General features: G+C 45.0%; 1 protein-coding gene across 5 annotated transcripts in view; it reads left to right on the top strand.

Annotated features, from left to right (window-relative positions):
* The window catches only part of BUB3 (BUB3 mitotic checkpoint protein), a 49,061-nt gene extending 29,480 nt beyond the window's left edge, over nucleotides 1-19,581 (top strand). Inside the window, exon 8 of one of the 5 annotated variants that reach the window (XM_032490710.1) lies at nucleotides 19,436-19,581. In XM_032490710.1, the coding sequence (XP_032346601.1) occupies nucleotides 19,436-19,460 (25 nt within the window). In that variant the 3' untranslated portion in view covers nucleotides 19,461-19,581. Of the gene's footprint in view, nucleotides 1-8,933; nucleotides 8,965-19,435 lie in introns of those variants that run through there. The other 4 variants (XM_032490712.1, XM_032490711.1, XM_032490709.1 and 1 more) reach the window with 4 other exon arrangements.
* Nucleotides 19,582-20,068: the final 487 nt, after the last annotated feature.

Below are 20,068 nucleotides of genomic sequence, written 5' to 3'. Positions count from 1 at the left end.
ACAGAAGAAAAACATTCTCCAATATAAATCATAGCAGTGTTCTCCTAGGGCAGTCTACCCAGGCAATAGAAATAAAAGCAAAAATATACAGATGGGAACTAATTAAACTTATAAACTTTTGCACAGCAAAGGAAACCATACATAAAATAAAAAATACAGCCTGTGGAATGGGAGAGAATATTTGCAAACAATGCGACTGACAAGGGCTTAATTTCCAGAATATATAAACAGCTCATACAACTTAATAACAAAAAAGCAAAAAAACCCAGTCCAAAATGGGCAGAAGGCCTAAACAAACATTTCTCCAATGAAGACATACAAAAGGCCAGTAGGCACATGAAAAAATGCTTAATATCACTAATTATCAGAAATGCAGATCAAAACTACAATGAGGTAACACCTGTCAGAATAGCCCTCATTAAAAAGTCTACAAATGATAAAAGCTGGAGAGGGTGTGGAGAAAAGGGAACCCTCCTACACTGTTGGTAGGAATGTTTGGTGCAGCCATTATGGAAAACAGTATGAAGACTTCTTAAAAAACTGAAAATAGACTTACCCTATGATCCAGCAATCCCACTCCAGGGCGTATATCTAGAAAAGACGAAAACTCTTAATTTGAAAAGATACATGCCCCCCAGTGTTCATAGCAGCACTATTTACAATAGCTAAGACATGGAAGCCACCTAAATGTCCATTGACAGATGATTGGATAAGAAGTTGTGGTACATATATACAGTGGAATGCTACTCAGCCATAAAACAGAATAAACTACTACTCAGCCATAAGTAAGAATAAAATATTGCAGCAACATGGATGGACCTGGAGATTGTCACACTAAGTGAAGTGAGCTAGAAAGAGAAAGAAAAATACCATATGATTTCACTGATACGTGGAATCTAAAAAAAAAATGACACAAATGAACTTATTTACAAAACAGAGACAGACTCATAGACATAGAAAACAAACTTATGGTTATGAGGGGGCAAAGGGGGTGAGAAGGAATAAATTGGGAGTTTGAGATTTGCAGATACACACTACTGTATATAAAATTAACAGCAAAGTCCTACTGTTTAGCACAGGGAACTATATTTAATAGCTTTAATGATCTATAATGAAAAAGAATATGAAAGAGAATATATGTGTATATGAATCAGTATGCTGCACACCAGAAATTAACACAACATTGTAAATTGACTATACTCAATTAAAAAAGAAGAGGAACATTAGACACAGAGATACACAGAGGGAAGAAGGAGGCAGAGACCAGAGCGATGCTGCCACAAGCCAAGGAACGCTGGGGGCCACTGGAAGCTGAAAGAGCCAGGCCTCCCCTGGAGGCTCTGAGGGAGCACACCGTGCCAATAGCTCGATTTTGGACTTCTGGACTCCAGCACTGAGAGAGTAAATTTCTGTTGTTTGAAGTCACCAAGTTCATGGTAATTTGTTACAGCAGCAATAGGACATTAATACAGGCTCTAAGTCACATTCTGATAATCCTGCATTTAGGCAGAAACAGCTGATGCAGCTTTTTTTGTGAATAGTTTGCCATATTTCTGGGATTTATGAACATCTGTACAACTCGGAGAAAAGGATTTCCCCTTTAGGGGAAAATGGGCCTTTATTTGTTTTTCCAGTTTTATTGAGATATAAGTGACATAACACTGTATAAGTTTAAGGTGTAGACCATGTTGATTTGATACACTTACATCTAGTGAAATGATTACCACTGTAGCATTAGCTAACACCTCTGTCACCTCACATGATAACCATTTCTTTTTTGTGATGATTTAAGATCTACTCTTATAGCAACTTTCAAGTATATAACGCTGTCCTGTTAACTATAGTCACCATGCTGTAAATTAGATCCCCCAAACTTATTCATTCTATAACTGAAAAATCTGTCCCCTTTGACCAACATCTCTCCATTTTCTCCGATCCTTAAGACCCTGGTAATGACCACTCTCCGTTTCTATGACTGGCTTTTTTTAGATTCCACACATGAGGGATATCATACGGTATTTGTCTTTATCTGACTTATTTCACTTAGCATAATGCCTGTAAGTTCCATCCATGTTGTTGCAAATGGCAGGATTTCTTTCTGTCTCGTGGCCAAATAATATTTCATTGTGTGTTTGTACCATGTCTTTATCCATTCATCAACTGATGGTCACTTAGGTTTTTCCATTTCTTTACTGTTGTGAATAATGCTGCAGTGAGGCTGGGATTTCAGCTACTTCTTCAAGATCCTGACTCTGTTTCTTTTGGATATACACCCAGGAGTGGGATTGCTGGATCGTTTTCAATTTTTTGAGGTACCTCTATATTGTTTTCCATAAGGTTGTACCAATTTCTGTTCCCACCAACAGTGCACAAGTGTTATATTTTCTCCACATCTTCAGCAACACTTGTTATCTCTTGCCTTTCTGATGATCATCATTCTAACAGTGTGAAGTGTTGTCTCGCTGTGGTTTTGGTTTGCATTTTCCCTTGAATAATGATATTGAGTGTCCTTTCATGTACCTGTTGGCCATTTGTATTGACACATTTTTAAACTGGTGGTTAAAAATGGAGAGTATAAGATGCCACTGGCCCACGTGGGCTTGGCCAAATCTGTCTTCTCGGCCAGGACTAAGCATCCCCCAGGGAGGAAGCGAACCCCTGGCTTGGCTTAACACAAGTTTCCAGTTGTGTGTTGCTATTTTGAGGGAACCTTGGGGGTATGCAATGGACATCTCAGGGGAGGTGAGGTCAGCAGGGCAGGTTCTAGGCTTGGCTGCCCATCTTCCTTCCTGACCTCCGTGTTTCCACCTATAAAATGGAACTACCAACACACTAAGTTGTGAGTGAGCATCAGATGAAATTAAGGACACGTGATTGAACTCTGCAGTGGGATCTGTAGATAATTTCCATTGTTGTTATTTTGATTTCACATTGATGAGCTGGCCCCCAGACTTTGAAACGGACACATGGAGAGGGAATGGGTACTGTAATCTCAAGTTTCAACTCTGTAGCCTTTATTGAAAGAGAAAGAAATTTTATTTGTAAGAAGGAACAAAGGTAGAGGAAGCCTAGGTGCCACTAAATTCAAGAAATGGAGCCATCGGCATTGGGGACGCTTCCAGTAGATTCTGCAGACTTTGCTTGAGTTCCTGTTCACCGCAGTGACCACTGAGACACCTCCACCAGGTTCAGGTGGCCCTCATGCTGCTCCTCAGGTGGCCGAGGGTGGAGGCTGAGGGAGCAGGCAGAAAGGCAGAGGGCTGGAAAGTTCCTCTTAGCATAGGAATCAACACAGATTTGAATATTCAGTCCTAAGGGTTATAAATAATGTGAGTTTTCATTGACGGGAAAGCAGTGCTACATTTAGTACAATAATTAGTTATTTGATTACTTTTGTTTTAGCCCGAAGTAGAGGACAATTGACAAATGTGAATACCTCTGAGACTGATTGGGCGCAGTAAACTAACTTTATTTATTACAAAATGCAATTTTATTAATATGAATTGACAGTAATTAATTTGCTAGTGTTGATGTTGTTAATAATTGCATGTAATTTATGAAATATTCATGCTAGAGCAGAATAAAATAATGCATAGGTCCTTTGGCTTGTTTTTTTAAAAGTCTGAATATTTCAACAAAGCCTTCCTAATTCAACGTATTCACATTACAGTGGTTTGAAATCCCCCAAAATAACAACGAATGTTTTAATTGCATCATGGCTTTACATTCTTTATTTTGGCAGTTCTTACCCTGGCTTCCAGGCACTTCTGGGGATACTGTATCTGTGCTTCATGGCACCAGGAAACTCTGTGAAATTAAATAGGAGAATGGATTTTTTACGAGCCTCCCCCAATAGATTAAATACTGACCACTTCATTGTCTAAATTAATCTTCATAAAATTTCCAGAAATAGTTGTTTTATTCCCATTTCACAGATAAGGAAACCAAGGCTAAGGGAGGATAATCCTTGGCTCTTACCAGCACGCAGGGTGAAATGGCAGAGGTGAGACTCAAGCCTGGGCCTCCAGCAACTCAATCCAGGACCCACAGAGTGAAATCTAATTTTGCTTTATTCCAATTTTTTTTTCTGAATGAAAGTATGGGCTGTTTCCCCCTCCTAATTCAGTTTGGCCCTCTTGTTCCTAGAAAAGGATTGTAATTAGAGAGAATCACAATTGAATTGAGCTAATATCAGTGACATAGGGCTGGAGTCTGTGACCCAGCTCTGTCGAGACCTTCAGTCACTGTCTCACTTCAGAGGACCCCTCCCCACTCAGCAGGTTGCAGGCTGGGGCCAAGGGCGGCTGTGTTTAGGGGGGCAGGAGGGGCAGCTGTTAGGTGCAGGAACACGCCCCTGGAAATCCTGGCTCAGGCCCCAACTCCCTGGGCTGACCTCAGGGGCATGCAACTTGTTCCCACGCTTGGAAGAGCCCGCGTTTGGTTTCACACTCTATTGTCACCATCTTGAAATTTGGAATCATTTTTGAATAGGGGACCCTGCGTTTGCATTTTGCCTTGAAAATTGTGTAGCTGGTTTCTGCACTCTCTCCAGAAGTCAGAGGCAAGTTGTTTTGCCTCTCTGAGCCTTGGCTTTTCATCTGAGACATGAAGATAAGGTGTTTTAATCCACAAAATTCTTGAGGGGTTAGATGAGAGCGAGCCCACGAACGCCTGGTCAATTCTGTAGCCCAACCCAATGCCAGGCGTTTGTATTAGTGGTTGTCTTCTGACGTCAGCATATTCGAGCCCTCACCAAGTGAGCAAGAGTGCAGCTCCTTCCTAAAGGAGGGCAGCAGGGTGTCTGAGTCCAGTCCAGGGCTCTTTCTGAGCCCCTCTGAGCCCCGTCCCAGGACAGAGCCATCGGATAATTAAAAACCAGGCAAAGACCTAAGTCCATAGATTATTCAGGGTGCTGAGTTTGTCCCACATTCTCCCCTGGGGCCCTTGGAGACAGATCAATGGGAGAAGTTTAGGGTTCAGAAACCCACCACTGTGGTGTACGTGTCTTCATTCCTCAGGCATGTGCCCTACTCATTCTGAGAAGAAAAGAAAAATGCTTTCTGCACAAAGTTTCCAACTCACAATTCATTTTGCTAGCTGTGACCTCAGACACATCTTCCTCTCTGAACTCAGTTTTCTCATTTGTAAGATGATAATAATTCGGGTTACCCCCTGGGGCTGTGGGGGGCATTAGACAAGAAGGTGCAGGTGGAAGTCTCAGCACTGCCTGTAGGAGCAGCAGTAAGAGTTAGCTTTTTTTGTCTCCATCTTCTGATTATTATTAATTAATCACATTTGTGCGGCTAACAGAACTCAGCTCACTTTGACCAGGTAAATGAAGGGTTAGAGTGAGGGCAAAGGGGTCACCAGGCCTGCCTAGCCTCCGGCACCCCCCTCCTGCCCCACCTCCCCCATTTCCCACTCTGTTCATCCCCCACACTAGGCTGGGGGAGGCTTGTCACCTCGGCCTCCTCCAAATCCCAAAACCTGGGGAGAGATTTCAGGTGGGAGCTGGGCTACCATCCTGCAGGCTCCTTCCTCCCTGAGTTCCACTCCCCAGAGGGCAGCTTTATGATCTTCGGATTGTGATCTAAGTGTCTGTACCCAGAATCCACATGCAGGTGAGCCCCTTGTGGACACAGAGCACTTTATTCCACACTGCATTTCACGCCGTATCTGTGCCTACCTCAGTGCAGGGCCTGCCCTGGGGCAGGTCTGAGGAACATCTGCTGAATAAACAATGAAACTGAACCTTGAAAGGAAAAGAACTTCTATAGAAACTACTTTATAGAACTTTATAGAAGGTACTTTTTTCTTCTTTACCATTGAAACCATTTTTAAGTGTGCAATTCGGTGGCATTAAGCAGATCTACGATGTTATATAACCACCACTGCTATCTGTTTCTGTTTCATCATCTGAAACTGAAGCTCCGTACTCATTAAACACTAACTCCCCATTCTCCCTTCCCTCGGCTCCTGGCAACCACCATTCTCCTTTCTGTCTCTATGAATTTGCCTCTTCTGGGTACCTCATGTAAGTGGAGTCCCACAACATTTGTCCTTTCAAGTTTCATCCATGCTGTAGCATGTGTCTGAATTTCATTCCTTCTTAAGGCTGAGATAATATTCCATTGTATGGATAGACCACATTTGGTTTGTCCATTCATCAGTTAATGAACAAATGGGGTTATTTGGGTTGTGTCCACATTTTTGCTGTTGTGAGTAAGTGCTGCTATGATGTTCAAGTACCTGCTTTTAATTCTTTTGGATATATTCCTATATCCTATATATATAGGAATGGAATCGCTGGGTCATATGATAATTCTATGTTTAACTTTTTGAAGAACTGCCAAACTGTTTTCCACACAGCTACAGCATTTTACAGTCCCACCTGCAATGTATGAGGGCTCAGTTTCTCTACATCCTTGCCAACACTTGTTGTTTTAGGTAGCGCTTTTAACAACTAGGTGAATAATATCGTTCTTCCCATAAATATATAGGCATCTCAGCTGAAAGCAGTCCATTCTAAGCTGGGGAGAACCAATGAGGGAAAGGAGAGGGCTGGGAGAGACACGGTCATTTGCCTTTGCTCGGTGATGCTGAGGACAGTCCTGCTCTTTAGTAAATGGATGGGGTAATCTCTGTGGCTGGAGCTGCCGTGTGCTCACGTTCCTTTCTGCTTTTCCAGGGACAAGAGCATTAGGGAAATGGAGGACATAATGTGGGTAAAATGGTGGCCTTCTGATGCTGTTCTCGGTTAATTCTGACTAAAGAATACGGAGTGAAAATTTGTCTTCATGTGACCCACTGCCACAAGTAATGAACCATTTTTTTCAGGGCAGAGATCTGGGTGGGGGTGTCAGGTGGTGGCCTGGCCCACTGAGGAGCAGGATGAATATACCAAGCACTCTATGCTGAGGAGCTATGCGCTTTGGATTGTAACTGATTGTTTAGCCATCTACGAGCCATCACACACCTCCCTCTACCCTTCAAGTGTGACCCCAGTGGGTTCCAATTGGGGCTGTTCTTTGGAAATGGTGTTCTGCACCTCGGCCCCCTGGGCCCTCTCTCTGCAACAGGAGGCAAATGGCCTGGAGGGAGGATGAGGGTCCTGGGTTCTCTGGGCTAAGAACTCCTGGATCTGCAAAAGACCCCGACCTGTCCCTGCAGCGACCAAGGCGCAGCGAGGGGGCTCATCTTCACCAACGTGGCTGGCCGCCTGCCCTCGGTGGAGGGCTGAGGCCCACAGGAGCCTCTCGGTGCTGCAGGGGTCCGTCTGCAGGGCAGTGCCTGCTGCTGAGCTGGCCCGTGGCATGCCTGACTGCAGCACAGGACTGACAGGGACGGGGGCTGGGTCCTAAGAGATGGTAAACGGAGAGAGACAGAGTGCACATCAATGACCAGGACTTCTTGAACACTCCAGACTCAGTGCCAGGGGAGGGGGGTGGGCACAGAACTACGATCTCACCTTCCTGGGCTCTTCCTTGGGCAAGGAGTGGGGTGCCTTTTGTTGACTACTTACTGAGGGTGTGACTTAGGGCCACGCACTTGACAAACCCCTCACTGACCAATCTGTGGTGGGGATTACCAGCTCCCCCTTGCAGCGTGACTTGGGTTATGGCTATGACATTTCCCAGTTGTGTGGCCTTGGGCAAATCAATTTACCTCTCTGAGCCTCAGTTTCCTCATCTAAGAAGTGGGGATAATAGTCTTCACAGGGGGAATACTTGTGAAGACCCTCTCCGTAAAGGAAAAAACCTGTGTTAGATGTTATTGTTATGTGGGGTACAAAAATCACTGTATCACAAAGTTATGAAGATGTTAGGAGGTACATTAAAAAATAAGGAGAACTTAGAATATCTTACATGTTCAGGTGCAAATATTGAAGGAGCCACATGTAATTTTAAGCAGTTCCAGCAGAATTACCACTGTGCGGCCAGTAGTGGCTGAACAGAGATTCACACTCGGGCCGTCAGAGACCAAAGCCCACGTGTTTAAACACCACACTGCAGGGCCTCTGCTAGCTTATGTGTCTCAAAATCAGCCAGCCAGGAAGGAACTGATAACTCCCCTAAAAGATGGGGAGACTGAGGTTGAGAGAGAGGATCCAGTAGATAGAGAAATGCCTGGGGACGGGGTTTGAGGAAATTTATTTTCAGACGCTAGGGTCTGGAGTTCGTAATTCATTCACTTGTTTAACAAATGCTTATCGGGCAGCTATGATGAGCCAGAGACTGATCTGGGTGCTTTGGACACTACGATGAGTGAAAAAATGAGTTACAGCACCAGCCCTCATGGAGCTTTTGGGCTACAGAGGAGGCAGAGCAAGTGAATAAACGCACACATGAGAAGTGTAGTTGTAACTGTGCTGAGGATGCAAGTGCCACCAAATGACAAACACAGGATGTAAGGAGGGCCTGGAAAAGCCTGTTGGGCAGCTTCCCTGGGAAAGTGATGAAAGGGTAGAAAGGAGGACAGAGGGAGAGGGAAGCCTGGGCAAAGGCCCTGGGGCAGGTCCAAGGAACTGTGGCACCGGAGCTGAGAGCAGAGTGAGGATGGTTTGATATACGGCGGGGGAGGGAGTTTAGGGCCATGTTATAGGCTTTTGTCTTCATCCTAAGAGCAGTGGGAAGCTTTCTGAGGGTTTTCACCAGAAGGCTACAGGTCAAACTTGGGCTCTGAAAAGTTCACTCTAGCTTCAGTGTCGGGAAGAGACTCAGAGCAAAACCATTAAAAATGGCAAAAAATGAAGAACATACCAGCTGAGTAAAATCTTAGACAGCTGACTCCTTAACTAGACTGACAGTCAAGAAATGCCCCCACGTAATTACCGGCATGTGTGCACGTCACGTGCACAACCCTGTCATGTTGCACCTGGGCAGACAGACCAGCTGGAGGACCCACCAGAGCCTCTCGTTTCTGTACCCCTGCAGCTGGCTGAGCACCTGAACTGGTTTCCTGGGCCCTCAAGAAATGCCTGCTGGAAAAATGGACACCTTAGTGACAGTGCCATCTGGCCAGCCAGGCTGTGACATCTGAGTCCATACTCCGTGAGGTGAGAGCATTTCTGAAGGGTGTCTGTTTCCAGAGTACCATCTCTCCCAGTCCCTCTAAATTTGGGGGCTGCGTAGGTCGGGCAGTGCAAGTTGAAGGTGCTGAGGGGAGGAATGAGGAAGTCCCTGCACAGTACTGAGAAATCCCAGGGGAAGGTCGCTTCAAACCACCCCTATGCACCCAGCCTGGTCCTTTGGGCAGACAGTGAAGGAAAGGGACTGGGAAGTTAATACCCAGCCTGTACGATTGAAGACTGAGGGTCCCTCAAAGCAGAGGAGACTTGAGGGTGGGCGTAGGGGCTGGGAGCCTTCCCATGTCACGCACATGTGCCCCTTCTGCCTGGAATTTCCGTGATGTGCTCTAATGGGGCTATTTCTTACACTTGCTGCATCAGAACTGGAGGTGGGCCAGGTGAGTGAGTTTAAGAGGGAGCCTTGGCTTTTCCGGCAGCAATCTGGGAAAAGACATCAGCAGGAGAGAGATTGGCGAGACAGAGCATGAGTTTGCCGGGGTGAAGGGTTACTCTTTTATAACTTGGAGGCCTGGGCAGTGAGATGCACCCTTCCTGCCTGCTCGGCTGCAGCCTCTGCCACTCTGCCTCACCTGACCTGTGATTTGAGATGGGCCAAATCATAATTCCTTGAGGGCGATAGAGAGAATGAATGTGTCACTGAAGCAATTTGGTGCTAAGTGTGTGGAAAAGGAGTGCCAGCTAGCGACAGAGGAGCAGGGGAGAGCTTGTATGCTGTGGGAGGGCTGCTCAGCTGGGGTCCCTGGGGCCCAGATCAGAGCTGGGATTCTCCAGTGCTGAGCTGGGTTTGCTCAGGCTTGTGACTTCTGAGGTGAGTCAGCCTGGGTAGATGTCCCAGTCTGTCCTGGTGTATTAACTATCTATTGCTGGCCAAACATTAGGGGCTTCAAACAAAAAAATATGATTTCAAATAGCCCGTGGGTCAGGAATCCAGGAGTGGCTTATTTGGATGGTTCTGGCTCAGAGTCTCTCAAAGGCTGCAGTCAAGCTGTTGGTGGACAAGGCTCCAGGCATCTCAAAGCTCGACTAGGGCTGGAGAATTCACCTCCAGGGTAGCTCATGTGCCTACCTGGCAGGTTAGTGCCAGCCGTGGGCAAGAGGCCTCAGCTCCTCACCACGTGGACCTCTCCACAGGGCTGCTTGAGTGTCCTCATAACATGGCGGCCAGCTTCCCTGCGCGTGAGCGACCCAGAGAGAGCAAAGTGAAAGCGGTGACTTTCTTGACTAGCCTCAGAGGTCACTCTCCGCCATTTTGCAATGTACGGTTGGCTTCACAGGGCAGCCAGCCCTCTTTAATATGGAGGAGACCACGCAAAGATGTGAACACCCAGAGTGAAGGATCACCCAGGACCATCTGGGAGGCTGGCCACCCCATCTGTAAGATAGCAGCTGTGTCTGCCCAGCTACCTTGTGGTCAGGCTGGGAGATCGTGTGTGTGAAAGAGCTCGGAGAAGCGGAGGGCTGGGAGGTGCGGTCGTGGTCAGGACCTCAGGCTTGGGACATGACAGGATGAGATGTGCCATAAGGGTAAAACACACTTCAGATTTCTAAGATTTAATATGAAAAAGAGAATGTAAATGATCTCATTAAATGTTGAAATGATATTTTGGGTAGTGTGCTAAAGACATTTTTTATTAAAATTAATTTCACTTACTTCTTTTCATTTGTTAATGTGGCTACTGGAAAATTTAAAATTACATCCGTGGCTGGCATTTTATTTCATCAGATAGCACTGGCCTAGGCCATGGGCCCTGGACTGCGGTCCTTATCCATTTTTCCCTAGAGCTTCCAAAGGGCTCAGTGCAAGCTGAGTGAGAGCTCTGAACACAGAACATATCCGAAGAATGTATAGGCTGCTGGTGGAGAGGATCTTTGGCGTCAGACAAACCTGGATTCAAACTGTGGCTCAATTCCCAGGGTTCCTAACCTCTCTGACCAGAGAGTCCACATCTGCAGAGTGGGTCCACTAGTCTCTGCCCAATTCAGATGCAAATGAGGCGTGACCTTGCGCAGATGGAAGGGTTCATTATGCATATTCTTCATATAAATGCATATTGGCCTTAGGCTAGAAGCACCTAAGAAGTGCAGTGGTGGGACAAGGCTGAGGAGTAGCCGACAAGTGGTCAGCCCCGCACCTGCACTGCCAGCCACATGCTGGCTGTTGGCAGAAGCAGCTTTGGATTTTCTGATTTTCCTGTTCTGCTTCTGTGTCCCGCCGTGGCCTTGTCTGGATCCCTGATGGAAGCAGAGGCTACCTACCAGGGAGTGAGAGCAGATCAGCCTGTCCAGCACAGTCCCGCCCCCTTAGCCATCATGGGTGACAGCTTGGAGAAAGCACCTCCTGACAGGGGAAAATTGTCCCAGGGCAGTAGAGCAGGTCAGGTCAGAGCCCCTCCACACGGTCCTCCCTCCCCACCCCTCCCCTGAGAACCAGCTCTGAGCAACTCACCCTATCTCTGTTCCCAGAGGGACCAGAGACAAACAAAAGGGAGACATGTTTTCCGTTATCAAGACTCAAAATCCTTACACTTAATTAAAACATGCCATGGCAACCAGCATGGTGTGCGTAGCTGGGCTCAGAGTGGCCACTGCCGCTGTCTGTGATGCCCACGTGCCATTTCTTTATTCCGGGAGAGGCGACTGTGCTTTGCCTTTTGTGAGCATGGTCTTTGTCTGCAGTGCCAGGGGTGGAAACTTGGGGCCTCAGCAGGGCTGACACCTGCGGCCTTTTTTGGGCCAGTGCCTTCTCCAAGCTAGGAAGCCAGGCAATCCCAGGGCAGGTTTGGAGCCCCCTACATCAGCTAAGGGCTGCACCGGGGACAAAGTTGTGACCAGATGCAGTCCCCATACTCTGGACGCTGCTAGGTGGGACACACACAACCAGATTGCTGCTGGACAAAAGATAAGGACTTCAGTAGGGTGTGGAGGCAAGAGGCTGGGGATAGAATCAGAGAAGGCTTCCTGGAGGAGAGGTCATTTGCGTATTAGAAGGGGGAAGAGTCAGAGCCTGGTGGAAGTGGTAGCACAAGCCCAGGCATGGAGGTGAGAAAGAGCATGGCAAGCGGAGGCTGATTCAGGTCTGTGCCAGGAGGAAGTTGTAGGGAATTTGGAGTGCCAGGCTGAGAGGCACGGACATTGCTTGGTGTGGGAGATAGGGGTCCAAAGAAGGTTGCTAACTGGATCAGAGTCAGGTCAGAGGCTACTGATCTGGGTTGTGCTAGTGTTGCAGGAAAATGGGATGTGAGAGGATGGTCATGTTCCAGGTCTTACCCTGGGATGCACCCCTTCCAACTGAAGGTCCTTGGCTTCAAGAAGGAGAGAATTCAAGAACCAGCCATAGTAAAGTGAAAACAAGTTTGTTTAGAGAGGTACACATTCCACAGACAGAATACAGAATGTGTCAGAACGGAGAGCAGTGCAGGAGTGGTTAGTTTTTATGGATTGGGTAATTTCTTTTTTTTTCTTTTTAACATTTTTTATTGATTTATAATCATTTTACAATGTTGTGTCAAATTCCAGTGTAGAGCACAATTTTTCAGTTATACATGAACATATATATATTCATTGTCACATTTTTTTCTCTGTGAGCTACCATAAGATCTTGTGTATATTTCCCTGTGCTATACAGTATAATCTTGTTTATCTAGTCTACAATTTTGAAATCCTGTCTATCTCTTCCCACCCTCCGCCCCCTGGGCAACCACAGTTTGTATTCTATGTCTATGAGTCTATTTCTGTTTTGTATTTATGCTTTGTTTGTTTTTGTTTTTGTTTTTGTTTTTTAGATTCCACATATGAGTGATCTCATATGGTATTTTTCTTTCTCTTTCTGGCTTACTTCACTTAGAATGACATTCTCCAGGAGCATTCATGTTGCTGCAAATGGCATTATGTTGTCGGTTTTTATGGCTGAATAGTATTCCATTGTATAAATATACCACATCTTCTTTATCCAGTCATCTGTTGATGGACATTTAGGCTGTTTCCATGTCTTGGCTATTGTAAATAGTGCTGCTATGAACATTGGGGTGCACGTGTCATCCTGAAGTAGGGTTCCTTCTGGATATAAACCCAGGATTGGGATTCCTGGGTCATACGGTAAGTCTATTCCTAGTTTTTTGAGGAATCTCCATACTGTTTTCCACAGTGGCTGCACCAAACTGCATTCCCACCAACAGTGTAGGAGGGTTCTGGATTGGGTAATTTCATATGCTAACAAGAAGGAGAATTATTCCAACTATTTTGGGGAAGAGGCGGGGATTTCTAGGAATTGGGCCCTGCCCACTTTTTGGTCTTTTATGGTCAGCCTTGGGAACTGTCATGGCGCCTGTGGGGGTGTCATTTAGCATGTTAACATACTACAATGAACATACAATGGGGCCCAAGGTCTGTTGGAAGTTGAATTATTCACCATCTTAGGCCTCGTTGGTTCTAACCAGTTTATGTTGCATCCTCAATGAAAGGTTGTGCCCTGCCCCCTTACCTTCTGTCTCCCTAGAGAAATTTAGATGGCTTCTCTGTCTCTGGGTGAGGTTCAGACTTATGTTATGGCCACAAGGGGGTCCTGATGGGGAGAGTGGATGACCTTAGAGAATTCTGACTCTCAGTATGGAAGGACATAGCAAAGTGCATGCCCAATGAAAGGCAACTCAGCATCAAGGGACCAGAGCAGTCATGGAGTCAGGTATCAGACAGCTGTGTGACCTCGGGCAAGTCACTTAACTCCTCTGAGCCTTGGGTTTTTCATTTTTCACACGAGGAGAGGATAAAATCACTTAAGTGAAGCACACAGCAAGTGCTTGCTGCACATAAGTTCTTCAAAACATGACGCCTGTTGTTTCCAGTTCAAAGCAACACACAGGTGAATTGAGCCCAATGCGGTTCCCTAATGTCAGTCTGTCAACTTCAGATTTCTCCAGGATCCTGAAGGCTTTGGGGCTGGCTGTGGAGAGAGAGGGACCACTTTAGGGATGCAATTCCCTTTTTTAGCAGTGGTAGAGAACCCTGTGGAATGCAAGGACAGGCTGAGCCTTTCCTTGACTGAGGCCAGAGCAGGAGTGTCAACAGCTCTAGACAAGAGTGCCCCAGGGCATCTGCTTTATCTACTGCTGTGCACAGCGGGTTTTGGGTGAGAGAGTGAAAGGTGACGTTGACCCAGCAGCGCCCCAAGGCATTGTCAGGAGATGCCACTGGTGGTGACAGCACTGTCTGTAGACAAGAGAGTCCGTAGACTTGGATTTAAGAGCTATGAGTGTGAGGTCACATACAGCTGTCTTAATACCCTAAATTCAAGTTCTATTAAGGTTTCTTATGTGTTCTGATGCTTCTTGGTTACCTTGAGCTGCTGCATGCAGAACGAAGGCTCTTAGGTCACGTGTCCCATGGCTTCGGACCAGACAGGAGACAGCACAGCTGGGCATGTCATGCCTGGGCCAGGGTGGGGTGTCCAGAAACCTCACTCTGGGTACTTCTTGGTCCAGACACAGAATCCATCTCAGTACAAAGGCTATTTCTTGGGTGGGGTAAATTTCCAGGGCCTTTTAAAAGCCATAAATAGAGAGGCTCTGATTTAAGAGCCTCATGGATGGTGATTTTTTTAGGTCATTTATGTAGCAGAGCTCCTCTCCCTCCCATCCGATTTGACCCTCTGTCTTCTCTAGGCTGGCTGGGAGAGGAGGAACTGGTTTTCTCTCAATAAGTATGGGCTGCTGCATCGGATTCAGATGGGGACGGTTTAAGGACCCTGTGATTCCTCAGTTCCCTTGTAAGGTTTAGGACTTCGGAATGAATTAAAACACCAAAGGCAAGAAGCCTGCAAGGGAGAAATGATGATTCCCGCTGGTTCCTCCCCGCACCTGCGGTGCCCGTGGCAATCTGCCCACAGGGAGCCTGAGTCACCAAGAGGGAAATGGTCCAATTCAGGACCGGTTAGAAATTGGGCTCATACACCAGCCATTAGGGAACTTTACTCGATGAGAAAATGAGAACCTTTCATAGTTACTAAAGAGAGCACCATTCTTAATTTGACCTCCTCTTGGCCGTGGGAGATGGGCACTTTATCTGAAACTCAAGTGCCCAGAAAAGGAAGAAAAAGAAAGCCGTTGGTATGAGGAGGGGAGGCCAGTCTGCATCCTGTTCCCCTGAGGTCACGTGTCTATCTTGGTCCCTGGAGCAAGTCCATGGCTCTGATGGGTGGAGACTCTGATGGAAAATGTGACTTAAGATGCTATGCACGTTGGGCCAAACCACAAAGTGGCATAGTACTTGAAGCAAATGGCCTTTACAATCAAGATCTGAAAGATGCAGTTTTAAGTAGCCTGAACAAAGCCCAACACTAGGAGAGAAATAGAGGTTTGAGGGGCCAGAGTGGTGGGAGGGAGTTGATTCGAAGAAGAATTAGAAAAAAAAGAGAGAGACTTTACGAATGGTGTTTCCAATGCTGAGACTGAGACATAGGATAGGACATCAGCTTTAATAGAATGCCTATGAAAACTGGCGTGGAGGGCCTTTTATAGTAAGAGTGAATTTCTCATCTCTAATGTCATGCTCTGGTAGGTCATGTGGAGACAGTCACTGTCAGAACTGGCAGGGAGGGGTGAGGGTAGCCCCTGCCTGGAACCTAAGCCCCCTCCCTTTTGATAAAACAGAAGGACATTTTTGGCAGCCTGGACCCATGTTGTAGGTGTGTAGGGTAGCTCAGTGTGGCCTTAATTTGAATTTCTTGATTACAAAAGAGGTTGATTACCTTCTGATATGTTTATTGGCATTTGGATTTCCTCTACGTAAAGCGTCTCTTCAAGTTCTTTGCCCTTTAACAGGTACTGGATTGTCTGAATTCATCAAACTGATTTCTGAGACTACTTTGTTATGTCCTGGGGCTGAGTCCTTTGTTGGTTTTGAGGGTTGCACACTTTTTTTTGCTCTGTTCTGTGGCTTCACCTTTTTCCTCTCTTAATAGTATATTTTGATAAACATAAGTTTTTAATTTTAATGTAGTCAATTATATCAGTACTTTCCTTTATGATCAATATTTTCTGTCTTATTTTATAATTTGTCCCACAGAGATAGTCTCTGTGATTTTCTCTTTTACATTCAGGTCTGTAATCTGCCTAGAGTTGATTTTTGAGCGTGGTGTGAGGTAGAGGTCCAGATGCATTTTTTCCACTTGGATACCAAATTGTTGCAGCTATATTCACTACCCCTTTCATTGCTTTACAGTGCTACGTTTACCATAAACCGCATGTCCATATATGTACAAATTTGTTTATTGGTTTTATGTTCTGTTCCATTGGTCTATTTCACTGATTTTCTAATGTTAAACCAACCTTGGATTCCTGGTATAAACTCAACTTGGTTATAGTATAATATTCTCTTCCTATATTGCTGGACTCAGGGTGTTAATATTCTTTTAGGATTTTTACACCTATATGAATGAAAGTGATTAAGATGTATTTTTGCTTCATTGTGCTGCCTCTAGCAAGTTTTCATGTCAAAGTTAAACCAGCCTAATGAGTTGGGTTATACAGTAACTATGTTTTAATCGTAATGGTCTGGCCAGGACATTGCTGTTTCTGCTAGATACCACCACTGCTACTACTGCATTTGCATTCTAACTTTCTTTTGTATTTCCTCATTTGTTCTATGTTCAAAGTCCTCAGTAGAGGCATCTGATTGGCTGAGCAGACTGCCTGAGGGGTGGGGAGAGGGAAGCTCTCATTCCCTTATCTTTTGTAGTCGGGGTAGGGGTGGGGTATATACTGGTTTCCAAGACTGGGTGAAGGCTGTATCCTAGACAGTGCATTTCTCCTCCCACTACCCCCCCCCCCCGCCCCCAAGAAGTATCCTTGACAATAATCCTGTACAGTAATTCTTATACTCATAAAAGACTGAGAACACTGAGTGGACCAAAGGAAAGAGTGAAATGGAAATGTATAGTTGTTTGGGTATTCAGATAACAGAAGTTTTTAATTTTAATGTAGTCAATTATATCAGTACTTTCATTTGTGGTTAATATTTTCTGTCTTGTTTTATAATTTGTCCCTGCATTTCTCCTAATTCTGCATTTCAAATAAACTGAAATTCCTGGTGGTGAATGGGAATTGGGTATTCTAAGGGCTTTTGATAGTCTGCAGGATTTAACCTAATTTTAACTCAACATCACCCTCTCTAATCAGCACCTCTATACGTAGTAAAGCACTGGTCTCAGGATGCCCTAGAGAATCAAATCCTCCCTGAGGGTCAGGTTCTAAAGTAGGCTCCTCAGTTAAATTTGCATATAATTAGATTCCACCGTATTCACTTTTTACTTCTCATTATTTTATAGACATCAAGCATGAGTGTCTTTAATTTCCCCTTTCCAAAAACGGAAACAAAAACCAAAAGCATGCAAATCTGAGAGGGTCTTGTGTTTCCACTGTTATTTTTGGATAGGACGGGTTGGTGATTTCACATGCTTTTGGGTCTCTCTCAGTGGTTCTCTCAGTCTCCATCCGGCTTGCTGGCCTACATCCAGTTAGATACTTGTTCATGGTATTGCAGGGCATGCTCAAGGTTGGGATCAGTCTTTTTGCCTTTTTTCCCCGTCTATCCCACATAGCTGCTGTCGATTCCCAGAAATTGGGTGACTTTTATGGCCTCGATAGAACAGTATTTTTAGAACATAGTGGGTCCTGGATTCTGTATCTGGTATGCAAAAGAGAGCTTCAAGTCTTAAGTCCTTTAAGAGAATTGCACTGTTATTATTATTTCTCCAGGATTCTCTTCCACTTACTTGCCCATTGTTAAGATCCTTTGCTACTCTGAAGCTCTCATGAAGTCCTGGAGATGTCTTTGTGGTTTGTCTCCATTGAAGAATTAGAAATAACAGTGCCCCCTAGGCACATGGAGGTGTCATTGTTTCACTGCTTTAGTTAATCAGCAGGTGTTGGCAGTTGCCCCATCCAGAATGTTCAGGGAGCCCCAGAGTGTGTCCTGTTTTAGAGAAACGCCACTGTATCTCAAGTCTTAGACTTCTGTTAACTAACATTGATAGAAATTATCTTAAAGCAAAAAGGCTAATTTAAAGAGTTTTTGTTTGTTTGTGAAGACTACATTTTCTACTGATCTATTTAATTCTTTTGACCTCTCTGCTGCTTGTTCATATGGTTATAAAGACAGCACAGTGCCTAGCATGTAGCAAGTGTGCAATACATGATTACTGAATGAACACTGTCTTTTAAAATTCTTTAATTTTTCTTTTCTTTCTTTTTTTAAACAAAAGTAACATATTCTTTGTAGAAAATTCAAATAATACACAAGCTTCTGAAATAAAGTATGAGTGTCTTCTTGCCTTCTGCTTTAGTCCCATAAGGTTACTATTGTTAACAGTTTGGTGTATATTATGCTAGACTTTAAAAATGTAAATATAAGCTTCACCTCCCCCCACATATGCTGAGATTCTTTTCCCTTTGAAAATGGAATCATTCCATCAGTAATGTTTTTCAGTTCACTTTTTTCTATTCCCTCCCAATAGATGATTCTATGACAACATTTCAGTTACTGTACGTTGGTCTAGTTCTTTAATGGCTATATAATAATCTATTTAGCCAATTCCATTGTTTTGCCATAGCAAACGATGCTGCAGCCAGTTCCTTGGACAGCTGCCCTTGCACAGCTGTGCATCTCTGTTGCATAGATCCCTCGAATAAGATAGGACCTTTTAATTAAAGCCCCCAGCACAGACCCGAGCCTTAGTGGGCAGCTCCATAAATATTGGTTGATGACAATACTATGGTGTCATATTAATTAGAACAGGAAGGGACCCATTAGGGCCACAAATGCACATTCACAGGGGAAGCTGTTTCTACAGAAGGAGGATATAACACTTAATATTCTCATTTTGAAAAGACAAAACACGTTAAATGTAATAAGTAGCAGGTTGCCTGTGTATCAGCATGTAAAATATTCCCCAGGGAGCGTTAGCTTGACAGAATGCATAAAGATACTGCATTCAAGATAAAACAGAGCGAATATTTACCCAGCATAGTTGCCTGGAAAATATACAATTTGATCTAGATAGAGGCTTTTACTGTATAAATTATTGTGTCCTCGACTTCAATCACAAACGGCTTTCAAGTTGGGCAATTGCCTTAGAAAAAAAGCAGAAGAGAACAGTTTCCAATTGTCTGGAATGAGCTTCAAAAACAGGCAACTCGGTTCTGATAGAACAATTTAAACCGGCCATCTCCTTATCTGATGTGGACATCATTTTTCAGAGGGGCATCCAGCTCAAATTAAATAGTTTTCCCGCAGACAGTCTGTCTGTCTTTTTTTTGTTTTTTATTTTTTGTTTTTTTCTCTTTCCTTCACCAGGCAGGGTGCCTCAGGCCTCTGGTAATTTAAGAAGATTTGTCTGGGCAATGCCAAAGTGAGATGAACAGAAACAACTTTAACAGAAGGTAAAAATGAATGATATTAAAAAACGATAATAAAGGCTGGTCAGAGGCTGATTTGACGCTGGAGACTATACTCCTGCCTGGCTGATTGCTTCAGAAACCCTCTCGAAACCCTGGGATTTATTTGCAAATGATCTCCACTGTGGACCAAAGAGTTCAACAGGAAAAGAAATGAGCAAAATTGATGAGTTGGGTGGAACAAAATAGGGCCATCACGCTATGGTGGGAAGAGGTGAGACAGGGTGTCCCCGGGAACATTTTGATCAAATTGCCATGGCGGAGGTGGGGCTGCTTCTCTTCCGGTCTCGGGGGCTTCACAGGCCTCCCCTGCACTTAGCTGCTCCTCCTTCGGCCGGCCAGCCGTGGTAGCTCCAGGCCATTGAGCCGCAGCTCTGAGGATGGGGCCCTCTTCCCAACGCAGGGGAGTGCAAAGAGCGGGGCCTGCATTTACAGACCTTGAGGAAATCCAAGCAAGGCAATTTGTTTTTTGGACTGGCTGCAGGATGCCACAGCTCAAAGCCTGTCCTAAAACTGTCTATTCTCTCCATTT

Source organism: Camelus ferus, chromosome 11, assembly GCF_009834535.1.
Source record: "Camelus ferus isolate YT-003-E chromosome 11, BCGSAC_Cfer_1.0, whole genome shotgun sequence".
In the NCBI taxonomy this organism is placed as follows: Eukaryota; Metazoa; Chordata; class Mammalia; order Artiodactyla; family Camelidae; genus Camelus; species Camelus ferus.
This window is presented reverse-complemented; position numbering and strand designations above follow the sequence as displayed.